The 21,798-nt window shown below is 35.1% G+C and overlaps 2 protein-coding genes across 3 annotated transcripts in view; one reads left to right on the top strand and one right to left on the bottom strand.

The window, feature by feature from the left end:
• The window catches only part of Cad99C (cadherin 99C), a 376,725-nt gene that overhangs the window by 221,315 nt on the left and 133,612 nt on the right, over nucleotides 1–21,798 (bottom strand). The window lies entirely within an intron of this gene.
• LOC106644743 (uncharacterized protein C15orf61) lies at nucleotides 5,051–20,355 on the top strand. 2 transcript variants are annotated; one of them, XM_014360396.2, is made up of 4 exons: nucleotides 5,051–5,247; nucleotides 13,832–13,952; nucleotides 18,126–18,369; nucleotides 20,184–20,355. In XM_014360396.2, the coding sequence occupies exons 2-4, from the start codon at nucleotides 13,848–13,850 to the stop codon at nucleotides 20,309–20,311; spliced, it is 477 nt and encodes a 158-aa protein (XP_014215882.2). In that variant the 5' UTR covers nucleotides 5,051–5,247; nucleotides 13,832–13,847; the 3' UTR covers nucleotides 20,312–20,355. The 2 variants fall into 2 exon arrangements, with proteins under 2 accessions (XP_014215882.2, XP_014215881.2); XM_014360395.2 differs by lacking the exon at nucleotides 13,832–13,952.

The following is a 21,798-nucleotide window of genomic DNA, read 5'->3' as shown; positions in this document are numbered from 1 at the left end:
TTGATTAAATTTAACTACTTATATATACGACATTATAAAAAAAAATTCGTTCATGATAAAAAAAATGTATTACTTCTGGGGTCAAGGGACTCTGACAACAGTGTGTTCCAGCTGTGCTTACTATGCCAAATTCCATCCTTCCTTTTTTACGAACGTAATACACGAGCTCCTGTGAAATTCCTGATGCTCGTACTCGTACGTAATATGACGTACATACATGTACAAATTAATGCACGTGTGTACAGGTTGGGGGGGGGGGGGGTTAATGACTGCTCGACTCGAGCGCGCGCCGTTCTTGCCCCGTTAGATCGTTCATCTCTCTCTCTCTTGTACGAAAATCGTTGGTTTGATGTGAGATGAGGAGTATACACTATACACGCACTTCGGTTTGGCTGTATTAGGCTGTAAGCACGTTCTTAGGCGAATCGTTGGAAAATGCGTTGTTAATCGTATATGCGTATACACCGTAGAATGCATGTAACCATAAGTATGTGCATGGTATTCTGATGACTTGAGAATCTGTGAGTACACGTATCCCTTATACCTGTTTGAAGCTGCATCAAGGCAGTGTACTTGGAAATGTACGTTGCATTATCGACTCTTTGACTATTCGATCAAATGATATTGATATAAAATATTTATACAATACTATTTTATCACTCTTACAACGCTGAAACACATAAAAAGTGTTTAAAAAAATATAATGCGAGCATGCATCAGAAAGAGAGAAAAGGAAATCTCGCTGTTCTTGATGAATCGATTGTACGATCTTGTAGGACGGTGTAGGGTTGTGGTAATTAGCGCAGCCGTTATTCTTGAGGGGCCATTATGAAGATGGGGTAATTTGTCTGGAAATCCCTTAATCGTGCCTCGGCAATTATCGAACTGCTAAAGAGAGTTTGAAGGTAGTTGCATGTATATATCTGTACACGTGTGTCTTAAAATTAAGATGGAAATCAAAGGATTAATGGTTCTTGCGCTGATTTGATGGATAATGAATGGAATGTGACGTAACGTGCTTAACTACTGGCTCGTGGTCGAATGCGCAATTGGATTATTCGATTACGTCGTACAGTAACATCGATACGCATGTAATGACAGCGACTCATTACCATTTGGAACCAAATCTTGGCATCTTTTGCATGGTCGTTGAAATTTTTACTGCCTGTGTACAACGCGTGGATACTTTTCTTGATCTTCGTCTTATCTTAGTCTTTTTATGGAAAGCTATAATATATTTCTTCAAACTATTGATAACTGCACCTAATCAATAAATATTTTTATGCTAATATGATAACTGTAAATCATTGGTAAAAACCTTAAAACATATTTTCACCCCATCCCTTGAAAACTGACCACATGGTAACTCTAAGTCAATCAATTGAAAAGACTTAATCATATTGTTCCAAAAGAAAAACCACAAAAATACGTACTTCATTGAAAGTTCTAAATTCACCAGAGAATACAAATCCAGTAAATCTCCTCATTACATGAAACAGCACTTCAACAGTAATCTCGTGGAAACACGATACAAAACATAACTGGCTTACAAAGTTAGCCAACTTAGCAAACGTCACGGATGGACCTTTGGAGACGTGATAAATTTTGCTAGCTCGCTTTCACGCTCTGCGTAACATCTGAAATTCGCAAGCACAGGAGCTGGAAATTTCCGTTCGTTAAAATTTAATTCAGAAAAACTTTTATCTCCAGCATTTAAATACATGTCCTGTTAACAATAGTTCTTTGCTATCTGTCATGACTAAAGAACATTCCAAGAATAATCCGATACTCAAATACTGACAAATCATAGGTAGCATAAAAAGAAAAGGTGATGCATAATAAGACCGTGACAATGTTAATGTTTTCAATTTTTTCCACATCACTACCACCATTAGCCTAAATATCAAACTGGCTTGATGTTGTGAGATCCTTATGCAGATAGAAGCACAGAAAACTGATGTTTGAAATAAATTACGAAAAAATAAATAATTCAAAGTAATTGCATATCACGCATATAATATATACAAGCTGTAGCTATAATTTGTGTTACTGTTGCCTTAGAATTCAATTGTAATAAGCTTCATAAAAAATGAGTACGTGAAGCGTAATAGAAAGCCAAAACAAGTGAACTTTGAAATCGATTTTTTCATCCGTTACAGGTTGAGTGATACAACTTACTCAGCCATGCACCGTACCCTCAAACTTCAAGATGAAAATAATTGATTATTCCGTCAAAGGAGAAAAAAGGGGGAAGAATTTTAGTGTCATTTCCCGTAACTTTGGCTTCTTCCAACGTAGCAATTTGAAAAATCCCCGAGTCCGGTTAATAACGGAGAAACATCCAGAAAGACCCCCCCCCCTCCCCCTCCTGTACCAATCACGAGTACTGCGCAGAAAGTTATACACAGTGAGCCAAGAACTTTGCGAACGCAAATTACTAAATTATACACATAAAGCAAACCAAAGTTGAGAGCGCAACTCCGGTGCGTCCGCACAAGCGTTGCGGAGAAGGGTATAAACGGGCGGGTCGTTACGGCTTCGCGAGGAGAATTTTTGAAATTGCCTTTGTTTGGGAGGCTCGCGTTTTTCAAGGATATGGCACTCTGAAAGTACTTTGTTTGGTTTTCTCGATTCTAGAAGTTTGACACACACGCACTCACATAATTCCATTTGTCGTTGATTGGGTAATACTTTTGAATCAAGGAATTATTGGTACCTGTCTTGATACCTGTCGATCATTTCATGCATATTGTACGTTATAGGTTGGAAAGTGTAATGGATGTCTTATTGGAGTGGTAGTCAATAATACAAGTAAACATTTTAGATGATTGAAGGATGTTAGCTACCTTCATCAGGCGTCTTAGTAAAATGTGACTCAGCGAACAGCCACCGATGCGTAGCACATCTTCAATCATCTAAAATGTTTACTTGTATTATTGACTACCACTCCAATATTGTACATACAAGTGACTGTTACATTATCATGTAATTGACGTCGTTAAGAAGGCTAACCCTTACGAAGTACGAAACGATCTTTAATTTAAGACAGGTACAGAAAAATGGAAAGCACTTTTTATTACTTGCAAAAAATTCAAACCTTCAAAAAAGGCACTATCTTTATTAACTTGACTTTAGAAGTTTAATTATTATGAAGAATACGTAGGGTATGACGATAAAATTATATAAATAATAACAAAACACACTAATTGTCTAAAAAAATTTGCTACGTCATAAAATTTTAACAAAAGTTTTATGATAACTTAATCTATAGATTACAATGATATTTTTGATTTTTTTATGTTTTTGTGACAGGAATGAATATCCTCAACTAACAAAAGCATATATGTAACGAATTCCCGGAAACGTAAAAACATTTTTTGTATAGGTTACAGATATTATAAACTGAAATTGTAAAATTATCTACACTTGTCAAGATGATTCGAGAGGTAACAAACCTCAATCACATCGCGTTGTTTCTCCACAATATGTCATATTATACTTCAATAATCGAAAAAAATATCTAAAGAAAAATTTCAGATGACAGGCATATAACAAAATTTATTGCTTGCTCAAAATTTCTTTGTTTTCTCTCAATGGATTGTATACGATTTTTTTATCAATCCTACACGCAAAGATTCGCGTCTCTTTCTACCTACGCATGCAATTACTGTGAATTATCAACCATAGAATATCAGTCTCACACCTTACTAATTATAATATCATCATAGTTTTTCGTTTTCCGTAAACATATCCCGTGCGCATATGTAACACATCTCATTGCTCGTCCTGACAAGAGAGTACAACATCCAGGACACACAAATAACTAACTTATTTACTCTAAGTATGGAATTGTCGCTTACGTAAGTTTTTATACAGTTTATTAGTCTAATATGCATTATTTTAATACGTTTACACTTATACATTCCGTTTAATTTATATAGTTTTCATATCTGCGAGTGTTACAGTAATTTTTGTAACAAAAATCAGACATAAAGTTTCTCACATACGTTGATCTTGATTATGTTTTTGGCTACACACTAATGAAATTCTCAACGTTTCATGGTAAGATTGTCTAAATTTTTTATGTGCATTGCTCATGTAAATTAATTATTGGGTCTAGCTACGATCGTTTATTGCATTTTTGTAGCTTGAAAAGGGAAGTTCACTACACTCCCGCAACATTGAGATTTCGTAAATAAATTACCAGCTAGAAAGGACCCAGTGTGATCACTGGTTTTATTCACTCACCAACCTTATATCCTTCATTGCTGAATTTTGCTCAAATCGATAATTGGGCGGTCTTGAATTGAGTGAATTTTCGTAAAAATCATTTTTTGTGCAAACAAATTACAGTAGCCTCAACCCATTCAATATCAAAATAAAATAGTCCTTTAAATCGTATGACTGATTTCGATTCCCCTTGAACTTTTAAATAAATTATAATATAAAGTGAAGAGAAACCTTTTTTCCGTTTGCAGTTAAAAAATAAATTAAAATAGATAAGATTTGTTGTTAGAACAAAAGATGGGATGTATTGTATGCAACCATCGAACGCTCCAAGATGCACCGACCAGAAGCAGCAGTGCAACTGAGATATGAAAAGCCCAAGCGAGGCATCAGAAAAAACTTTTGTTCGAGAGAGCCAAAAGCCCAACAACCCCGTTGCGAAAAACAAAAGAAGAACCCATGAAGGTCTTGATTCGAAATTCCGCGCCAACAGCGGTGCACACTTGCACAGCGCTTCGAGCGCTCATGACCCCGTTAACACTCGAGCGCACGTCCACTCTCTCCCACACATCCAACCCGGACACGCGGTCACCGGTCAAGGGCTGCTACATACATGTGTATATAATATATCCTCATTCATAAAATATTCGCACGGTACACGCGCACGATCGGCGCCAGCGTCCCGTGAAGCGTCGACGCAATCACGTGCCTGTACAGCATAATACGAGAGTGTGTACTACTAATGTCACGTTAGCTTTTGTTCCCGATTAGTGTTCGCGATGTTGCGATACGCGATCAGCTGTTGTTGAGCTGCGCTTGCGCTGTTTGGGTATTTTTATTTTTATCGGCTGCAGGTGAGAGCCACTGAGAAGAGTCAGCGGTGCATGGAGGGGTCGCGCTGCGTGTGTAATGCATATTATCTATATGCACAAAAGCGCGCTCGATTCGACTTACGGTGATTTTGCCGGTGACGAGAAAGTTGTTTGGCTGGTTCTTCTGGATTTTTTATGCGGCTGCTGGGTACGTGATTAATGTACCTTTAATTTTTTTTTCCTCTTTCGTGACGATCCTTTTGCACTTTGCGTTTGTTATTTCGATCATTAATTTTTTATTAGGAAAATTTTTGCTTAGGGGACTCCAAAAATCACAGAGTGTATTAAATTAGGTTTTGTATTATTAATAGTGTCTGTAAAACCGATTTTTTACAATAGTATGTTTTGTGATAATTAACTTTTGGAGCATTAATGTTTGTCATGGAAATCACGATAATCTCATTATTTTAACAATGCAGGAAAAAAAATTTTTTTTTCGTAATGTGTCACATTACAAAAAGCCGCATGGACTAAAAAAATTGTTATAATATTTTTGTAAAATCGCATTTCAAGTAAAAAATTACAAAAAAAATTCCATTACACCTGTATTTAGTGATAAGATAAAAAAACTGTTAGGGTATGGTGGAGCAATTGAATTGACGGGGTAATCAGGGCTTCTCTTAATATCTTTTAGTAAATTTATTAAATTGAAAAAAAAAAAAATATTTTCGAAATGTCCTGACCCTAACACGTTTTTTTTTTTTTTTATTTGAATACAGCAATAAAAAAACCATATATTTCGAATAAAAACAAAATAAAGTGTACTGTCACCTTGTAGTGAAAAAAAAAATGGTTCTTACGTCAGTTTTACTGCATCAAAAATATTGGAAAAAATCTATAAACTTTAATTTTGATATGTGAAACAAAAAATATAATGTATTAGCTTAATGTTTATAACAAATTTTAATAAAAATTTCTAACAAATTTGTTCAGAATTGATAATTTAAAAGAGGAAAAATCAGGGAAGTTCCGTGACATTCGTTTTGTCTACTCTAACAACAACAAAAGAAATGTAGCCATGATAAAATACAACTTTTTTCTAATAAAAATTGCGTCTGTATTATTTATTTACCAAACCATTTATTATTCAGTAATAGAAAAAGTAAAGCGATTTTATATGTCAAGTAGTTAAAAAAATAAAATAAAATTAACTACAACACCACTCTGAATGCCCCACTCAAACCGCTCCGATTTCCCCACATTTTCAAACCTGGCAGTCACTTCGTTTTTAAATTTTTCAAAATATTTTTAAGTGCAAGTAGAAGAGTAAACTCTTTTTTTATTTATTCGCAAGTTGTTTGGATATCATTTATATTTTTGTTAGTATCAAAAATAAAATATCTTTCAAGTAATAATGTTTAAAAGTTGAGGTTGTAAAAAAGCACTTTGATGGCCCCACCTTACCTTACGTGCCTTTTATATAAATGTATAATTAAATAAATAATTTTCTTACAACGTTATTAAAATAACCGCTACTAGTAAAGAAGTACAGAGCTGTCCAAGCAACATTTTTTTGATGTTTATTTTTCAATATGTTATAGTTATACTTCATTAACTATTTTAACATAAAATCTAAATTTTAGATCGTAGATTTTTTATTCTTAGAATAAGTACTTTATAAATTTTATTAAATCATAAATATAACGAAACAAGACAGTAAAAATGATAAAAAATTGTAGGAATTTAAAATTAGAATTTTTCAACCTTAAAATTAGCAATTAAATGGTTTTTTGATAGTTAAAAGTCGTTATAACAACTTCAATACATTAAATTTTCAAATACTGAAATTATTTTCTTGAGTTCTAGCAGAAAAAAAAAACAAATATTTAGAATATCAAAATCCCGGATTACTAAAATCTGTCGATCTTATGTGTGTCTTATTTTTCAAGTAAGTATTATTATTTCTCTAGTAAAAACTGAAGAAAATAACTTTATAGGATAATTATTAATTATATAAATAAAGCTGTATAATTACTTTATAAGATAAACTATATGAAGGAAAGAGATACATTTTTTCACCCTGAAAATGAAAGAAAAACAATTTTTATAAATCGTAACATTCTTAATAAGGCATAAAACTCCATTTTTTTTTTCGACTTACTACAAGGACAAAAAAACCAATGTCTTAAGCCTTGGATCATTAAAATCTGTAATTATGGATCTGACATTTATCTTATTTTTTAAGTAGGTACTTTGCAATACGAAATACTGTAATTAAATAATTAAAATGCAAACCAAAATTAAGCTTTTTAATACTTTGTCAGATAAATCTCTGTATGAAACTTGATTCGAATGTTTTTACCCTTGAAACAGCAAAAAACCAGTTTTTGAAAATCGAAAAATCGCAACAACCCATTTTAAGCCCATGTTAATAGAATTGTGCCTGTACATGTAAAAACTTTTTTGAAACACGTAAATTTTGATTTGAATGAAATTCTATCAATGTATCCGGGGCTTACACTTTCCACAGTTTCAAACATCCAAAAAAAAAACTTTAAACAAGTTTCGAATTTTCTCGAGTAACCATTTCAACGTAAACAGTCGCATAAACATTTAGAGTACATTATCAAAATAAACACGAGTAAAAGAAAGTAGGCTGGAAAATCACGAAAAAAAAATTCAGCAACGAGCAAAACCCTCAGACGCACCAGACGAGAACCGAAAGTTGTACAGAGACCGCAGACTACCAGACCGGCTTACGTGCGCTTTATCTATCCTCGTCAGTTTCATAACCGTAAATCAAGAGTCGCGGCGGCGGCCGAGCAAGAAAATGAAAGATGCGCCAACGCCGGCGTCATTAAATTCGCGTCACGATCACGCACGCACATTTTTTTCCATACCTTATAATGTGACTTGTATTCGCTTAGCTCATGAAGAGCAATGGGGCTCGTGTATACGCGGAATTTTGAAAAAACATCGTTCCTTGATTAGAATCGTGTTCACGCCGAGTAACTCTTGGATGCGTACCTACGCTCTTGAATCACGGCTTTTTTTTCTCTCCTTCGTGCGTTTTCTAAATATACTCATCTCTCGCGTGTAACAATATACTTACCGATCCTACACATAAAAAAAAAACTAAAAAAAACAAAAATTATCACGCCTAACTACGATACTCATGTGCCAACACCTTGGCTAATCATATTAATAACACAGGATGGAGGCCGCAGACACTTGTTCGCTCGTCGTACACATATTATGTGTGTGTATACTCCAGTGCCGCAAAAAGCTCTCGCGCTAATCCTCTCGAAGCTCATTTTACCGCCGCACAACATTACAACGTCCACACACGCACGTCGGCGTCGCAAATTAGCATCCAGACGCGTGCAGCCAACAACGCAATTAAAGCTTCGATTATTAACGCTTGCGGTGGAAAACAAAAAAAAAATAATCCGAAATTGCATCGTCTGGGTGCTGATCGAAAACGCGATGGAAGCAGAGTAACTCGTCGTATCGGTCGGTGAAAAGGATATTTTCATTATTAACCGGTGATTTATGGATCCGAGAGCCGCGACCTTGCAGGCGAACTGACCGTCTCGCGAGCTTTCTTTTTTCTCCCCCCCCCCCCTCACCGTAGATATCGTTGACGGCAGAGAAGAGGCTGTGGTGATTAAAACCGCGCGAGGCGACGGCGAGCGTAACGAGATGCGTAATTCAATTTTGACGGCGCTTTCCTTTTTTTCCCATAGGCTCCTACTGTCTTATCAAGGATCTCGGCGACGTGGAACGCTATTAAGTGCGTACTCACACGAATTGAATCTGTCAAAAAGCTGACATGTAATAAGACCGCCAAATCACATGTCGATCGATCGAATTGACATGTCTGTGTGTGTTTTTATGGAATTCATTTATATATATAAATATATATTTTTTTTTTTTAACATTAAGAGTTATCAAGATTTCTTTTTAAATGTTTACTTGGATAGGAAACTTTAATACAAAGTATTGGTGGGGAAGTAATATTATACTAAATGTTGATAAAGTGACCACTACGGGATTGTAGAGTACAAAAAAACATAGTGTGTAGGTGTACATACAATTACACTGAGAGAAGGATTTGTTTACTATCAACAGAAAATTAGTTTACACGTTTTGTATAACTTTTTAAATTTCAACTGCACACTACGGCATGTTAATAGTTAACATATGTTAACGTTGAACCTGCGCCACGTTAGACGAAACTACGTGGGATACTTACGTAAGTTAATAGTTAACATATAAAATTAATTAATAACAAATCCTTCTCTCAATTTAGGTATACATATTTATACTTCTTTTCAAAGAGCTCATCCTATGTGTTTAAAAAAAAATCGATGACAACTCGAGCACAAAAAAACTTAAAGATAAAAGCTAGCAAAAAAACAAAAGTACTAACGCGCGCCAACTCAGTCGAGCAGTAACGCGGAAACACGAAAAAGGAGACAATAAGCGCGGCTCGCGTTCACCTTCTCGCACACATCAACACGAACAACACCGTATGCAACTGCACATACCGAGTGAACGCTCACCTCACCCCAGCTACAGCGCCTTTCTAAAATAAGCTCCCGCGTAAAATGTCAAGGTTATAGTTATACCGGCTGACCGGCCGGCCCGACAATAATACGTCAAGCACACATATACACGAATTCGAACGTAATAGCTACAGCTACAGATAGGTAAGTAAGTACTCGGCATCATTAGCATTTCGAGCGTATTTTCCAATACCATGCACACACAACAACAAGCGCCCTTTTGCGCTCTGAATGTGCCGATTCTATCTTTCGCGTGAAGGTGTGTTCTCTCGTGTTCATATACGCGTGGAAGATAAGATTTCGTCGCGCACGAGTATTACTTACACAGTACCAACACCCGATCGGTTAATTAATGCATTCACGTATACTGTATGGCCACTGGAGGTATGTGCAGAGCGTGGGCGTGTTACATTTTTATTCCAACAATCGAGTTGATGTCTGATATAGTCGATTCACGCACTCGCGCTTGGCAGTGTAGTGGTTCTTGATGTAAGAACGGGTTTTTATCTGTGAACTGAAAATTTATTTAGTTTTTAAGCGACGAAATAGACACCTTTTTTGCGAGATCTTGTCTTGCTAGATATTGCTCTGTTGCTCGTGTTCTGTAATTGAATGGCGAAATTCTGTCTTAATCGCGGAATGTAGGCGGATTTACGCGAGGTAACATTTCTATTATCAATTAAGTGAAAAGTATGGAGAGAAAAATATATAGGTATATAATTATTAGTAAAGGTTGAATTGGATTTTGGAAAGCATAATTACACGTCTAATGCCAAAATACGTGTAAATTTAGGTTATTAATACAATAGCGGCCCCTCCGTCACGGCTTCGCCCGAGACTCACTAAATGGAACACCGTAGTGCGTTGATATGTAATGTGAAACGTTTTTAGTTAAAAATTTTACATCTATTGTTGATACTTCCCAGAATAAAAGTCTTCTTATTAATAACATATTTGTTCAGGATCAATACATTTTATTTGGTCAAAAGTGGCATGTAAAAAGGGCTATTTTTCAAAGCTGTAAAGATTTAAAACTCACAAAAAATACATAATTTAAAAAAAAATGTTATCTTTTACCTCACAACTTTATTACAAAGCAACAAAGTCCTGGAGCTTAATCTCTACATTTTTTATCGCTACAAAAATACATATTTTACCTATTTAAAAATCTGTAAAAATTTAAGACATGACTGTGAGGGTACAATGAAAAGCTGATCTCTCACACAATAGATTCTTTACTTGTCGATTTATATGCTGCTGATCCACTTTCGATAAATTTCCTGCGTCAGTTTTTTGACGCCTAAAATTGTATTCATTAGATACGTTTGAAGTTTTCCTTCCAATTCACCCTCTTGCGACTTTTGGCATAGTTAAGACTTTTGTAAGCAATAAAGGCTTTTTTCTAACTTTATTAGGTTATAATATATTTATTGGCAAGGTAGTTCGACGTCCGATCACCCTGAAATGGACCGGTGAGCTTCTTAAGTGAACTTTTTCGTGACTGAAGTTTCCAGCAAACGTGATTGCCTCTTTACCGCAGGGTGATCTTCTCTGGCCTATTATTATGTAGCACCACTGATTGGGAGGAAAACTACAAAGTCTGAAGCTTTGGAGCTAGTTGTAGATATCTTTCCTAACGTTTCCTGGTATTACGCCGAAGACGTTGGTATATAAAGAACCTTCTTTTTTTTCAGACTCAGTTGTTTTGGTGATCGAAGGTGGAGAGATTGGTACGTGATGCTTGCCCATTGGAGACTGTCCCGTTTTTCTCAAGTTTATTTTTCCATCATAGCTGTTAGCTTCTCCCAGCATAGACCTTTGAGAGAATCGGTGATTCCTGGTTGAATGCTTCAAGTCGAGAGGGTAATATAGGGTAGTCGGTCATCGAGGTTCCCAGCCTTGCGGCAAGTAAATCCGTGCGTGACGTCTGCTAGTGAATGACTGACTTGGTTTAATAGTAGCCAGCTTTATATAGTCTTTAAGTCGACAAATCGTTGCCGGAAATGGCAGTAAAATGTGTTTGTTGGCAAGGTAGTTTAAGCTTAGGTATACTTTGGCCCTTAAAAGAACCGATAAGATTGATGGTTTAGTAGGGAACGTCAATACTTACAGTGGCCCTGAAAAGGGCCAGTGGTAAAATTTCTAGTTATTCCTTATTATTATTCTTGATGATGAAGAGCCAGCTGCGGGTAGCTTGACTCTTACCCTTGGAATCTCTGTGTACGGAGACCGTACATGAGAGAGGTACGCTGCTGTCGCTGCTGCCCAAATATATCTCGTCTTCAGGTCGTTCCCCAGATAACCAACCGCTCATCGTTAGTCAGGAAAGTGTGCCTGGAGAATGTATTTTCTGTGGATATGCCGTTGGCACGAGCACTGAGAAGAAGACTGTTGCGGCTGTCCGTACTCCTCAGGGCTGTCTTCCCTGGCTTGCATTTGTAGTAAAAAATTCTCTGACGGCACCAGGCCGGATGGTTGAACAGCCACAAAACTCTGAAGTGTTGAATTTGGTTGTGCTATGGCTATACACGTCTCCTGATAATCCGCCGAAGAGTTTATCATTGAGAAAATTTTTTTATTGGTGGCCCTCATCAGTCCTGGTGGTTGAGCGTGAAATTAGACGTAGGCCGCTTGCCCATTGTAGAAGAGTTTCGTTGGTAGCCAGGGTACCCAGCCGCACGACTAACAACTGTATTCTTGATGTACTGCAAGAAGACAACTGTGGAAATCTTCGGAACACTCCAGCGTATTATAACCATACAAATTTAATTCACTTGCAGGTAGCTTCGATTTTATGTCCACGCCATCTACCGGATCCTACTGAACTAACGTGTAAAGCTAGCGTATTTTGAAAAACTTTGAGTTTATTTATTGCTATTTTTATAAACTTATTCAAGATAAAAACTATTCTGAAACCGTCTAGAATGTGTCAATGATCAGTGTGCAAAATTTCAGCCAGATTAGTTAAGTAGTTTTTGTGGTCAGCAATTACAACGGTTTTAGCGACTTTGCTTTATATATTAGTAAGATAAGATAAGATAAGATGGTTATCTGTACTATCAACTTTTGACATTAAAGGCTATAGCCAAATAAAGGGCCCAACCTATTCTAAGTGATTTTAAAGATTACGTTGAGGAAATTAAAGAGTAAAGTAAAAAGATACCATTACATTGAATTAACACCTTCGTGGTGATTTTAATTCGTCCCTAACCTTATAATCGTGATTTTTGGTGGTTAATTTTTTTCTCAGCTCCATAAGTATTTCAAAATTTGAAAACATTGACACAAATTTATATTTTTATGTAAAAACTAAAGAAATATTTATTTAAGCTCTAATCTCAAAATTATTAATTGTGAAAATAGTATACCGGTTCAAGCAGATTATTCTTGTGTTTGATGTACTCTGTAAGATTAATAAATCTGACAAGTATACAAAACTATTCGTTTTTTCATGTCATTTACTGGTTATTACACTATCTTTGATTAAACTTCAAATAAAGCACCAAATATGACAAAAAAAACATATTTTTGACAAAAAATTTCCTTTTTTGAGGTTATGAAGGTTTTTAAATATTATTTGTAAGATCCAATGATATACATGTAGCATTATATATTTGTATGGACAATTTCATAAATATAACAAAAATAATAATGTAAAAATAAATTTGGGTAATAGTGAGCTCTCAGGAATCTTCCTTTGAATAGAATAACACCACAAAAGATGGTTTTTATTTTTTTTGGCGCCTTTCCCTATTAATTCTTTTATGAAAAAAAGTTTGTACAAGTACTGTCAAATTTGAGATTATCTATATCTTTTTTAAAGTGGTACCATTTTATTCAAAATTTTTTCATTAATTTAAAAATTTCAAGAATTTGTACAATTCATAATTTTTAGGTTGGAGTTAAAAAAAAAATTTTTTTATCGTTTTTACATGAAAAGTTCAACTTTTGAAAATCTTCCCGAATGTTGAAATTCTTACGGAGCCAAAAAATAACTTGAAAACCTAAAATCACGATTTTGAGGTTAGCAATGAATTAAAATCACCGAAAAATTTGGAGAAATTAAGGATGAAAATTTGCTGTAATCGTCACTTCTCGATAAAAAATACACTTACATATATTACAATGAAGTGGAAGAATTACCGTGAATTCAACTGTACTAAAAACTGGAAGGTAAAAATAAGTCGTAGTAAAATTTTCTGACTATATTTTTTCTCATTTCAGGACTTCCATATCACCCATGACGAATTCACAATCGGCCATTATTTGCAAAAGGTGCCTGGATTTTCGTGCGAGGCCGGCGAGATTTTATGCGACAAAAAAGTCAAAACCCCCAGCCTCAGAGGTATGCATGTAAAATACACATAATAAATAATCCACTCCGAACTTAGATTACAGCGTATGTTCACCGTTAACGGGTCCCTCGAATTAACGACGACACACCAGGGACTACATAGCACATAATCAAACTTTCCAATTAAAGACCGCGATCACCTTTCCGCGTTGATATCGCTAATGAAAACATCGATAAGCCTCCGATGCGTCGGTACATTACCGATCAAGCTTATTCATTTCCTTGAATTATGCGCAATACATTCTCGCGCCCGCTGCACACACGATCATCAGCATACAGAAAATACGAAAAATCACCACTGGCTCCGGCCCTAGAAGCTCCTTGTGAAAAATACGTCCTCCCCGCTAATAACACGCGCCGAGTATAACGGAGATGTAGTCCAACCATCCGGTGTACGCTCCGCGTGTATACGTGTACAGATAAATCAAGGAAGTATACAACCCATCGAAAGTTAACGGAGCGCGGTACCTTGAGATGCAGCATTCCCCCGCTACGAGGTATGCAAAAATCCAAGCTATTGTGCCGTTTGATTCTCTTGCAATAATAGCAATAATAATAATGATAACCAGAGGAAGTCGGACGGTCTGGTGTATTCTCGGGTGCAGCAGGTACAATGAGCGGCAGCACCGAGTTTTCTGTATACGTAATATATTGTTTGCATGCATATACGTATACATGCCCAATGCGGCGGAGCAAGCCATTAGAGCGCGGAAAGAATTTTAAATCGATAAGTACGCGGTGGCTGGTGAACAATAACTTTGCAGAGTACCGCCAAGCGCTGGCCCTTGATTTCTTTTTTTTTTTTTTTTTTTTTTCATCGCTCATTCCTTTCTGCTTCTCTTTTTTTTCTTTTCTTCTTTTTCCTCTACTTATTACCCTCATTTTGCCATCCGCTTAATGAGAGAGACGTGCTTTTTCTCCTCTTTTTCTTCCCATCTTTCGTCTGGGGTATGTGATTTCACGTTAATTGGTCTCGCTCGAGTTGACGACTATAATGTGATGCGATTGAAACAGTAGGTATATACCTACAAACGATGATGACGGAGTTATCGAGTGGCGCTGTGACGCGTATTCTAAGCGGAATAAGAAAAATTTGAGACGCTATTCGCTTCGAAAAATCGCTTGGATCCTCCGTCGTAAAATTCATTTGGAATCATAGAAATGGTTGATAAATTAAATTTTGACACTCGAGATCTTATAAAATGGTATTAGAAATCTCATGAGATCATTATGGATTCCCACTATGAGAGAACTTGATTTTAGAAAGAGACAGTAAATTTTATTTTCTATTCACCAAAAAGTGTGTTAATATCGGTCGCATCGGCAACAGTGCCTATAATTACCTCAAACAATAGATTATTTTTCGGTTTCAACGATGATGAACGGTAATAATAATATTTGAACTAATTATTTCGTACGCCACGTGTATACCTATATCGCATGCTACTACTTTTAAAGCAGTACGTTTATACGTTGGATTTATCATAAAACTTTATTTTACACAAAGTCAAAATCATCATCATAACCGGATTAAACTAACCCCAATCGTTATAGAAGAAAAAATACGCATTGTTTATGAATAATTTTCCATGAAGCAGGCAATGAAACATTGGGAAATCATTTTGATCCCTTACGTAAAAATGTATGTATCCAAGGTGATATTTTGTATGTTAAACAACTTGGATTTTAGATGTAAAAAGTAAAAAAAATCATCATGTGACTAATCGTTTGAGCGAGACAATTCAAAGCTCGTGCTAGTGAAAAAAGGCTCGGTCGTTAAATTTTCACCGTGAAAGGGAAAATGTTTTGCTAGGGGGAAAAAGCGCGAGCGTAATCGACGACACCTGTCGCATCGCTCATGTAAGCTTTTGCAAACTCACGCAAAGTATATACTTATGTGCAAAAGGATAGGTCAAGAGCGAGCTAGCTATGTTACGTCGGGGGGAAAACATGGCATGCCCAACTTTATGCTCCTTAGAGTGGGTTTCGGCTGATTGATATAACGACGTCGCACGAAATTACGGTAAACACCAGCACGGTGGTGCGGCTGTTAATCATTTGCGCGCTATGCCCCTCGCGATTATGATAATAATGATGAGGGAAAAATGTGGAAGAAATGAGAGGGGCATCGTGCACAAAGTTATGCCGCTGTTTCTGATAATTTTGCTCGCAAGGTTTGTTCTTCATGGCGATGAGAAAATTGACTGTGACGCACATCATACGTCCAAACTGTCAAGCAGAATTGCAATTTTTGATCCTGGTGCACTGATGAGAGAAGGATTTATTAGTAGTTAATTTCATATGTTAACTATTAACTTACGTATGATATGTATTCGGAAACCATACGTATTGTAATACTTCAAATATCAAAATTTCATTCCAATATATTGCCATAGTAAAAAAAAAAGATATTTTAACTGATAAATTGTAAACTTTGTGTATATTTTTATTACATCAAATAGAGGACTGCACGTGCTCTTGTTGTATTGCCATTCCATAGTATATTAATTTAATTATATTAGAGTAGTAAAAATATTAAATATGGCATGTTAACTATTAACATGCCATCTGTGTACAGTTAAAATTTAGAAAGTTATAAAGAAAATGTTAACTAATTTTCTGTTAACGTACTTGTACGTTAATAGTAAGCAAATCCTTTTCTTAGTGTGAATTTTTTTCAAAAACGACGATTATTCAATCAGAAAAAAATCCATGGCACATAGCAAATCAAAAATAGCACGGATACAGAAGTTTTTTTTCTAAATAGACATATAAGCTTTCATCTTTGGTATCTATATTTTCTAAAAAAGGGCTCTAAATATCAAATATCAGATCAATTATAGATTGCTCTCGCATATTAGTGAGTCATACTTTTATAGACGCCTCGTTATTACATACTACAGACTTAGAAAAACTATGACCCAAAGAGTAAATACTACTTAACTGATTATAATTCGTAAATTAGATTATTAGAACATATCCATACATATTTAAGATATAAATAATATAAATTTTAATTAATATTTCAATCAATATTCATTGGATATATGAGGAAATCTACGAAAAAATCACATTTTTGTCCCCCATTTTAATAAAAAAAATTTTTTTTTTCGACACACCCTTGAAACCAAGCTCATTGTACTCGTAGTGTGATATGTATACTACGAGAAAAAAAATTTGAAACATGGGTTTCAGTGAAGGTGACATCCTTTTTCCGCGATTTACATGTTAAAATTATATGTATAGCTATCACATACATAGATATACTTGTAATATGTAAATCGCAGAAAAACGATGTCACCCTCACGGAAACCCGTTTTCAAATTTTTTTTCTCATAGTACATGACATTGCGAATAAAATGAACCCTACCTGGACGATGTGCCTCAAAAAAAGTTTGTATTAAAATGGGAGACAAAAACGGGATACTTTTTGTGGATTTCCTCATATACACGGAGTGAGAGAAAAAAAGATAATTTAATTGTTTTCGAATTATTAAAATGTACATGATAGATATTGGGCCTTTACACTCTTCGTCTACAACTATACAAATGTAATTATGAAAGCTCTGTAATAGAGGGAATCCTACTCCTGTCGAGTATCAATAAATAAATAAATAAATACATTTTTTTTAAAACATATAACACTAGCAGTGTCATTGAACAATTTATATATACAAATTTCATACTACAAATAAATATGCAACTAAATGTTTTCTGATTCTCTTATTAAAAAAGTGCAAACTGCGTTGCGAAAACGTGCATTTTTGGTGCACAACAGTTATTAAAACAGCTTTATATACAAAAGTCAAAGCTAATAAATTGAAATGAAATTAAAACTCTATAATTAGTATTTTTTGAGTGCTTAAAAGCGCACGGGTAATAGACGTGCAGTATAGCTGTATGTATACGTTTATAAAGTAAATAACAAAAATGTCAATTGTTGGCCGGGTAAAGGTACTAAGAGTGCATAAATTTTTTTTTATTTGCTTTAACTCACGGAACACGCAACATAAATAACTTTTTTCATTTGACACTTCGTTCAAAGCTAGGATATGGGATCAGTATATTTTGGACTGTTTTTGCTAATAAAACTATTAAAGATTTGTTGAAACTTAAAGTTCATTTTGAAAAGGAGCAAGTTAATCTTAAAAAAACATCTCATAGGTGCTGTCGTGCTACCTGGAGCATCAGGGCGAGCCGCCGTGGACGTCCTACTTTGTACGCTACTCGGACGTGCTGAACGACCAGCGTGGCATGTCGCACTTCAACTGGCCGGTCGGGCGTTGCAACTACCACGTACTACGGACCGGCTGTTTCCCCTACATCAAGTACCATTGCAGCAGACGACCGCCGCAAGATCTCGGCTTTGACGACGCGTTCTTCAAGGCGATCAAGATCATCAACCTAGGTAACGTTACAAAACTCTTGGCTCTGCTTTCTCTCTTTCACTGCGTCTCTCTAGTCTTGTCTACTTTTTTCTTCTCCTCATTAACAGAGATTGCGATTAAAATTGTTTAAATTTAAAGTAAGCTTTTTTATTACTTTTCAAATACCGTCAAGGCGACAAAGAAACTGTTTCCATGTATACAAGCTGTTGCCACTTTTTTTTTTCCGTCGTAAAACTTTGTATATTTCATTTGTTCATTATATCGTCGAAACCGATTGACGACTCGTTAGCTTCTTTTACTGTGTTCAGTGAATAAAAAATTTAAATAAAATAATACAGACACTCATTAAGTATTTGATGACAAACGTTTAAATCCATCAGAAACCGTTGGAAGAGAAAAATCTTTCCTTGATGATTCGAGAGTATTCTACGAGCCGTTATTTATAATTCGACCTTTTTTGTAAATCCAGTTGCGAATCTTCTGCTTTAATTTATTACCTCAATTTCATCGATGAAATTCGGGTAGATATGTATTTTTGATGTGATACTCCCGATCGATCTGTCCTCGACCTCGTCGTTAGCTTTTTTTGGCTTGGATAGGAAAGCCGTTTGGATTTTATTGCTCTTAACGGGAGTGATTTACTTCTACGGGTATTACTACTGCGATTATTGTTATTACCTTTTTGATGTTATCATTATAAAGTTGGAAATAAAAATAGTGTTTTATTTGATTTTTCTGCAAATGATTATAGTGCAACACCTTCATTATTTAGGTGTTGATAAACATCTTTTCTTACAGTAAAAAAACGGTAAACGAAATCGTAAGCGCAAAAACACAATTGTGAAGTTACGAAAATCCACGATATTTTTGATTATCTGTGCGTGCCGTAGATACTTACATCTATGATGTAAAAGTATAGGCATTCATGAATAGTATAAGGTATAAAACCGACCATGCATGCGTTGACCAACTATACCATGTATATTTATTTAGCAATGAAGAATAGTAATTCTTTTTTATCTACAGGTACGCTATGTAAGGTAACAGCCGAAGAAAAGTTGCAAAAATGTACTTAACAACAACAAGAAAATCGGATACATTCCGTATTTATTTTCCATCTCGACCCCTTTGAACCACTGATATTTCTCTAATTTTTTAAAAATTCTGCCGTCCCAGGGAAAAAGCGTAAGTGCAATGTTATTCTTATGGCACATACCCTTTTTTTCCCTGGGACGGCAGAATTGTAAGGCCTGATAACTCCATGTAAAATTTTTTAATATTTAATTACTAACTGATTTATTTAATCTTCTCGTACATATACTCAATTTCATTTTAACTCACAATACTAATTATTGTAAGAATTAAGTGTATAAACTGATGTTTTTTTTCTGTTTACTTATTTTTTAAATTGACAGAATATATGATTGATCTACGTAACCGACAAGTATAAAAACGCAATAATTTCAAAAAGTCCATATCTGGTGTAGCAAAAGTGCATTATCCTTACCTGAATATGGACGTTTATTTCGACCATAGGCCGTTTTTGGGGTACTGCTCTTAACATATGTTACAGTCAATTATTAAACGCAAAACCAGCAGGAGGGGACAGTGACACTTTCTTCGATCGTCGCCCTTTATAATAGAATTGCCTCATTTTTCATTATTAAAATAATAACGAACGCGTACGTACATATTATATATAGATATCCAATTCATATGACATTTCCGACTCACTTGTGTTTTGAAAGACTGATGGCGTAAAACGACTATTCAACCTATAACCCACTAGTCATGAAGTATTTTAATCCATTTAATTTTTGCTTTTTCATTGCAGGTATACCGACCCTCATGTACGGATTAGCGGCAACGTTATTGATTCGACACTCAGAAGTAGTCAAAACATCCAAAGGTGACGTGACCATTTACTTTCTGCTGCCCGAAGACAAAGGCTCGCAGCACTAGGAGATAAACCTATACATACACGCCTATATAGATTTGAATGTAATAAGCCGTTGAGACTGGATCTCTTATGTATTCTGTGTGAATAAAAGTACTGTAAATATTCGATCTTTTGTAGTTTTTTTTCCTTTTTCATATTTTCCATTCCATTTATTAATTTGTTATGAATAGTTACTACTCAAAATACCTGACAAATACCTCAACCATTACCATGAGGAATCACGATTTTATGAAGAGAAATAAAAAAGAAATAAAAACAATTCAAACAATAGTAACACGATATTTTTCTGATTTTCACACACCATTAATATTATTCTGATGTTGGAATTGAATTTTTACAACTTCGCAATTACAACGCTAAATAAATGAAATCTCAACGGTGACGGCAAATTTATTTTTAAAAAATTCAAGCGATATTTATATTTCTGAGAAAAAGTGCAATTCTTATAAAAAGATCGCAGGAAGCCATTATTAAAATTTACAGTAGTAAAAATCTAATTACGAGCCGATAAGTTTGCGCTAACATTCGCATTGCGGATGAAGTAACGGAAAACCGGCAGCTGGAATTAGTGACGATCAATACACGTGTGTATATATATACACACACGATTATTACGTATATGCCGTACATCTCGAGTTTTACGGGTGTACAGATAAGTAACTCAAACGTGTGAGTTAAATATATTATCGAAAATTAAAAATGAACGTACAGACTTTATCTTTACACACACCCTCTTGAAATATTATATTCTTATGTATATCTAAGCTGTTGGATCGGAAAATACGAATGTCGGATTTGAATTTTTATAACTTACGCGTTGAGTTCCAGCAATTTAAATTAGGCACTATAGTTTAGTGCATCAACACACGGTAAATAGTGGTGTCATCGAGATAATACTTTCTTTTACAATAATTTTACGGTACAGCCACGGATCAGGTGGTCACATGATTAAAAAGCGCATGATGTCACTCTGTAGGTTGTACAACCACGATTAAACCACATAGTAATCAAGCTTGTGATACGAACGCATTCCTCTACACTTGATATTGTATATTACAATTTTGCTTTAATTTGTTTTTCTCAAATTCATAAGCTTTATGTTTTAAAGGTAGTTAATAAATGTTTGGGGAAAAAAAAAGATCTGGCTACAAGATTTCCTGATATGAATAAGTAAAAAATGTTTTGAATGACGTGACAGGGAACCTAAAAAACAGGAAAAAATATATCAATAACCAATAGACAGAGGGTGCTTGGGTACCCAAGTAAGAAGTTATACTTCTAGAAAATTATACGGCAGATAATATAATTATAAATATAAATATACCTCCTATAAAACGATATTGTGTACAAAAATGGTGCAATTGTCGTTCGGATTAGCAATTGCCGTTAGTTGGGTGTGGTTTTAATAAATATATTAATATTTAATAACTGAAAAATTATAATTAACATATTATGGCACAATACAAAATGAACAATATGAAGGCTGGCC

This window comes from Copidosoma floridanum, unplaced genomic scaffold (genome assembly GCF_036245765.1).
Source record: "Copidosoma floridanum isolate Cflo_tuat_1 unplaced genomic scaffold, Cflo_Japanese_pri ptg000004l, whole genome shotgun sequence".
NCBI classification, from domain to species: Eukaryota; Metazoa; Arthropoda; class Insecta; order Hymenoptera; family Encyrtidae; genus Copidosoma; species Copidosoma floridanum.
The sequence above is the reverse complement of the archived record's forward strand: the minus strand, read 5'-3'. Positions and strand labels throughout refer to the sequence as shown.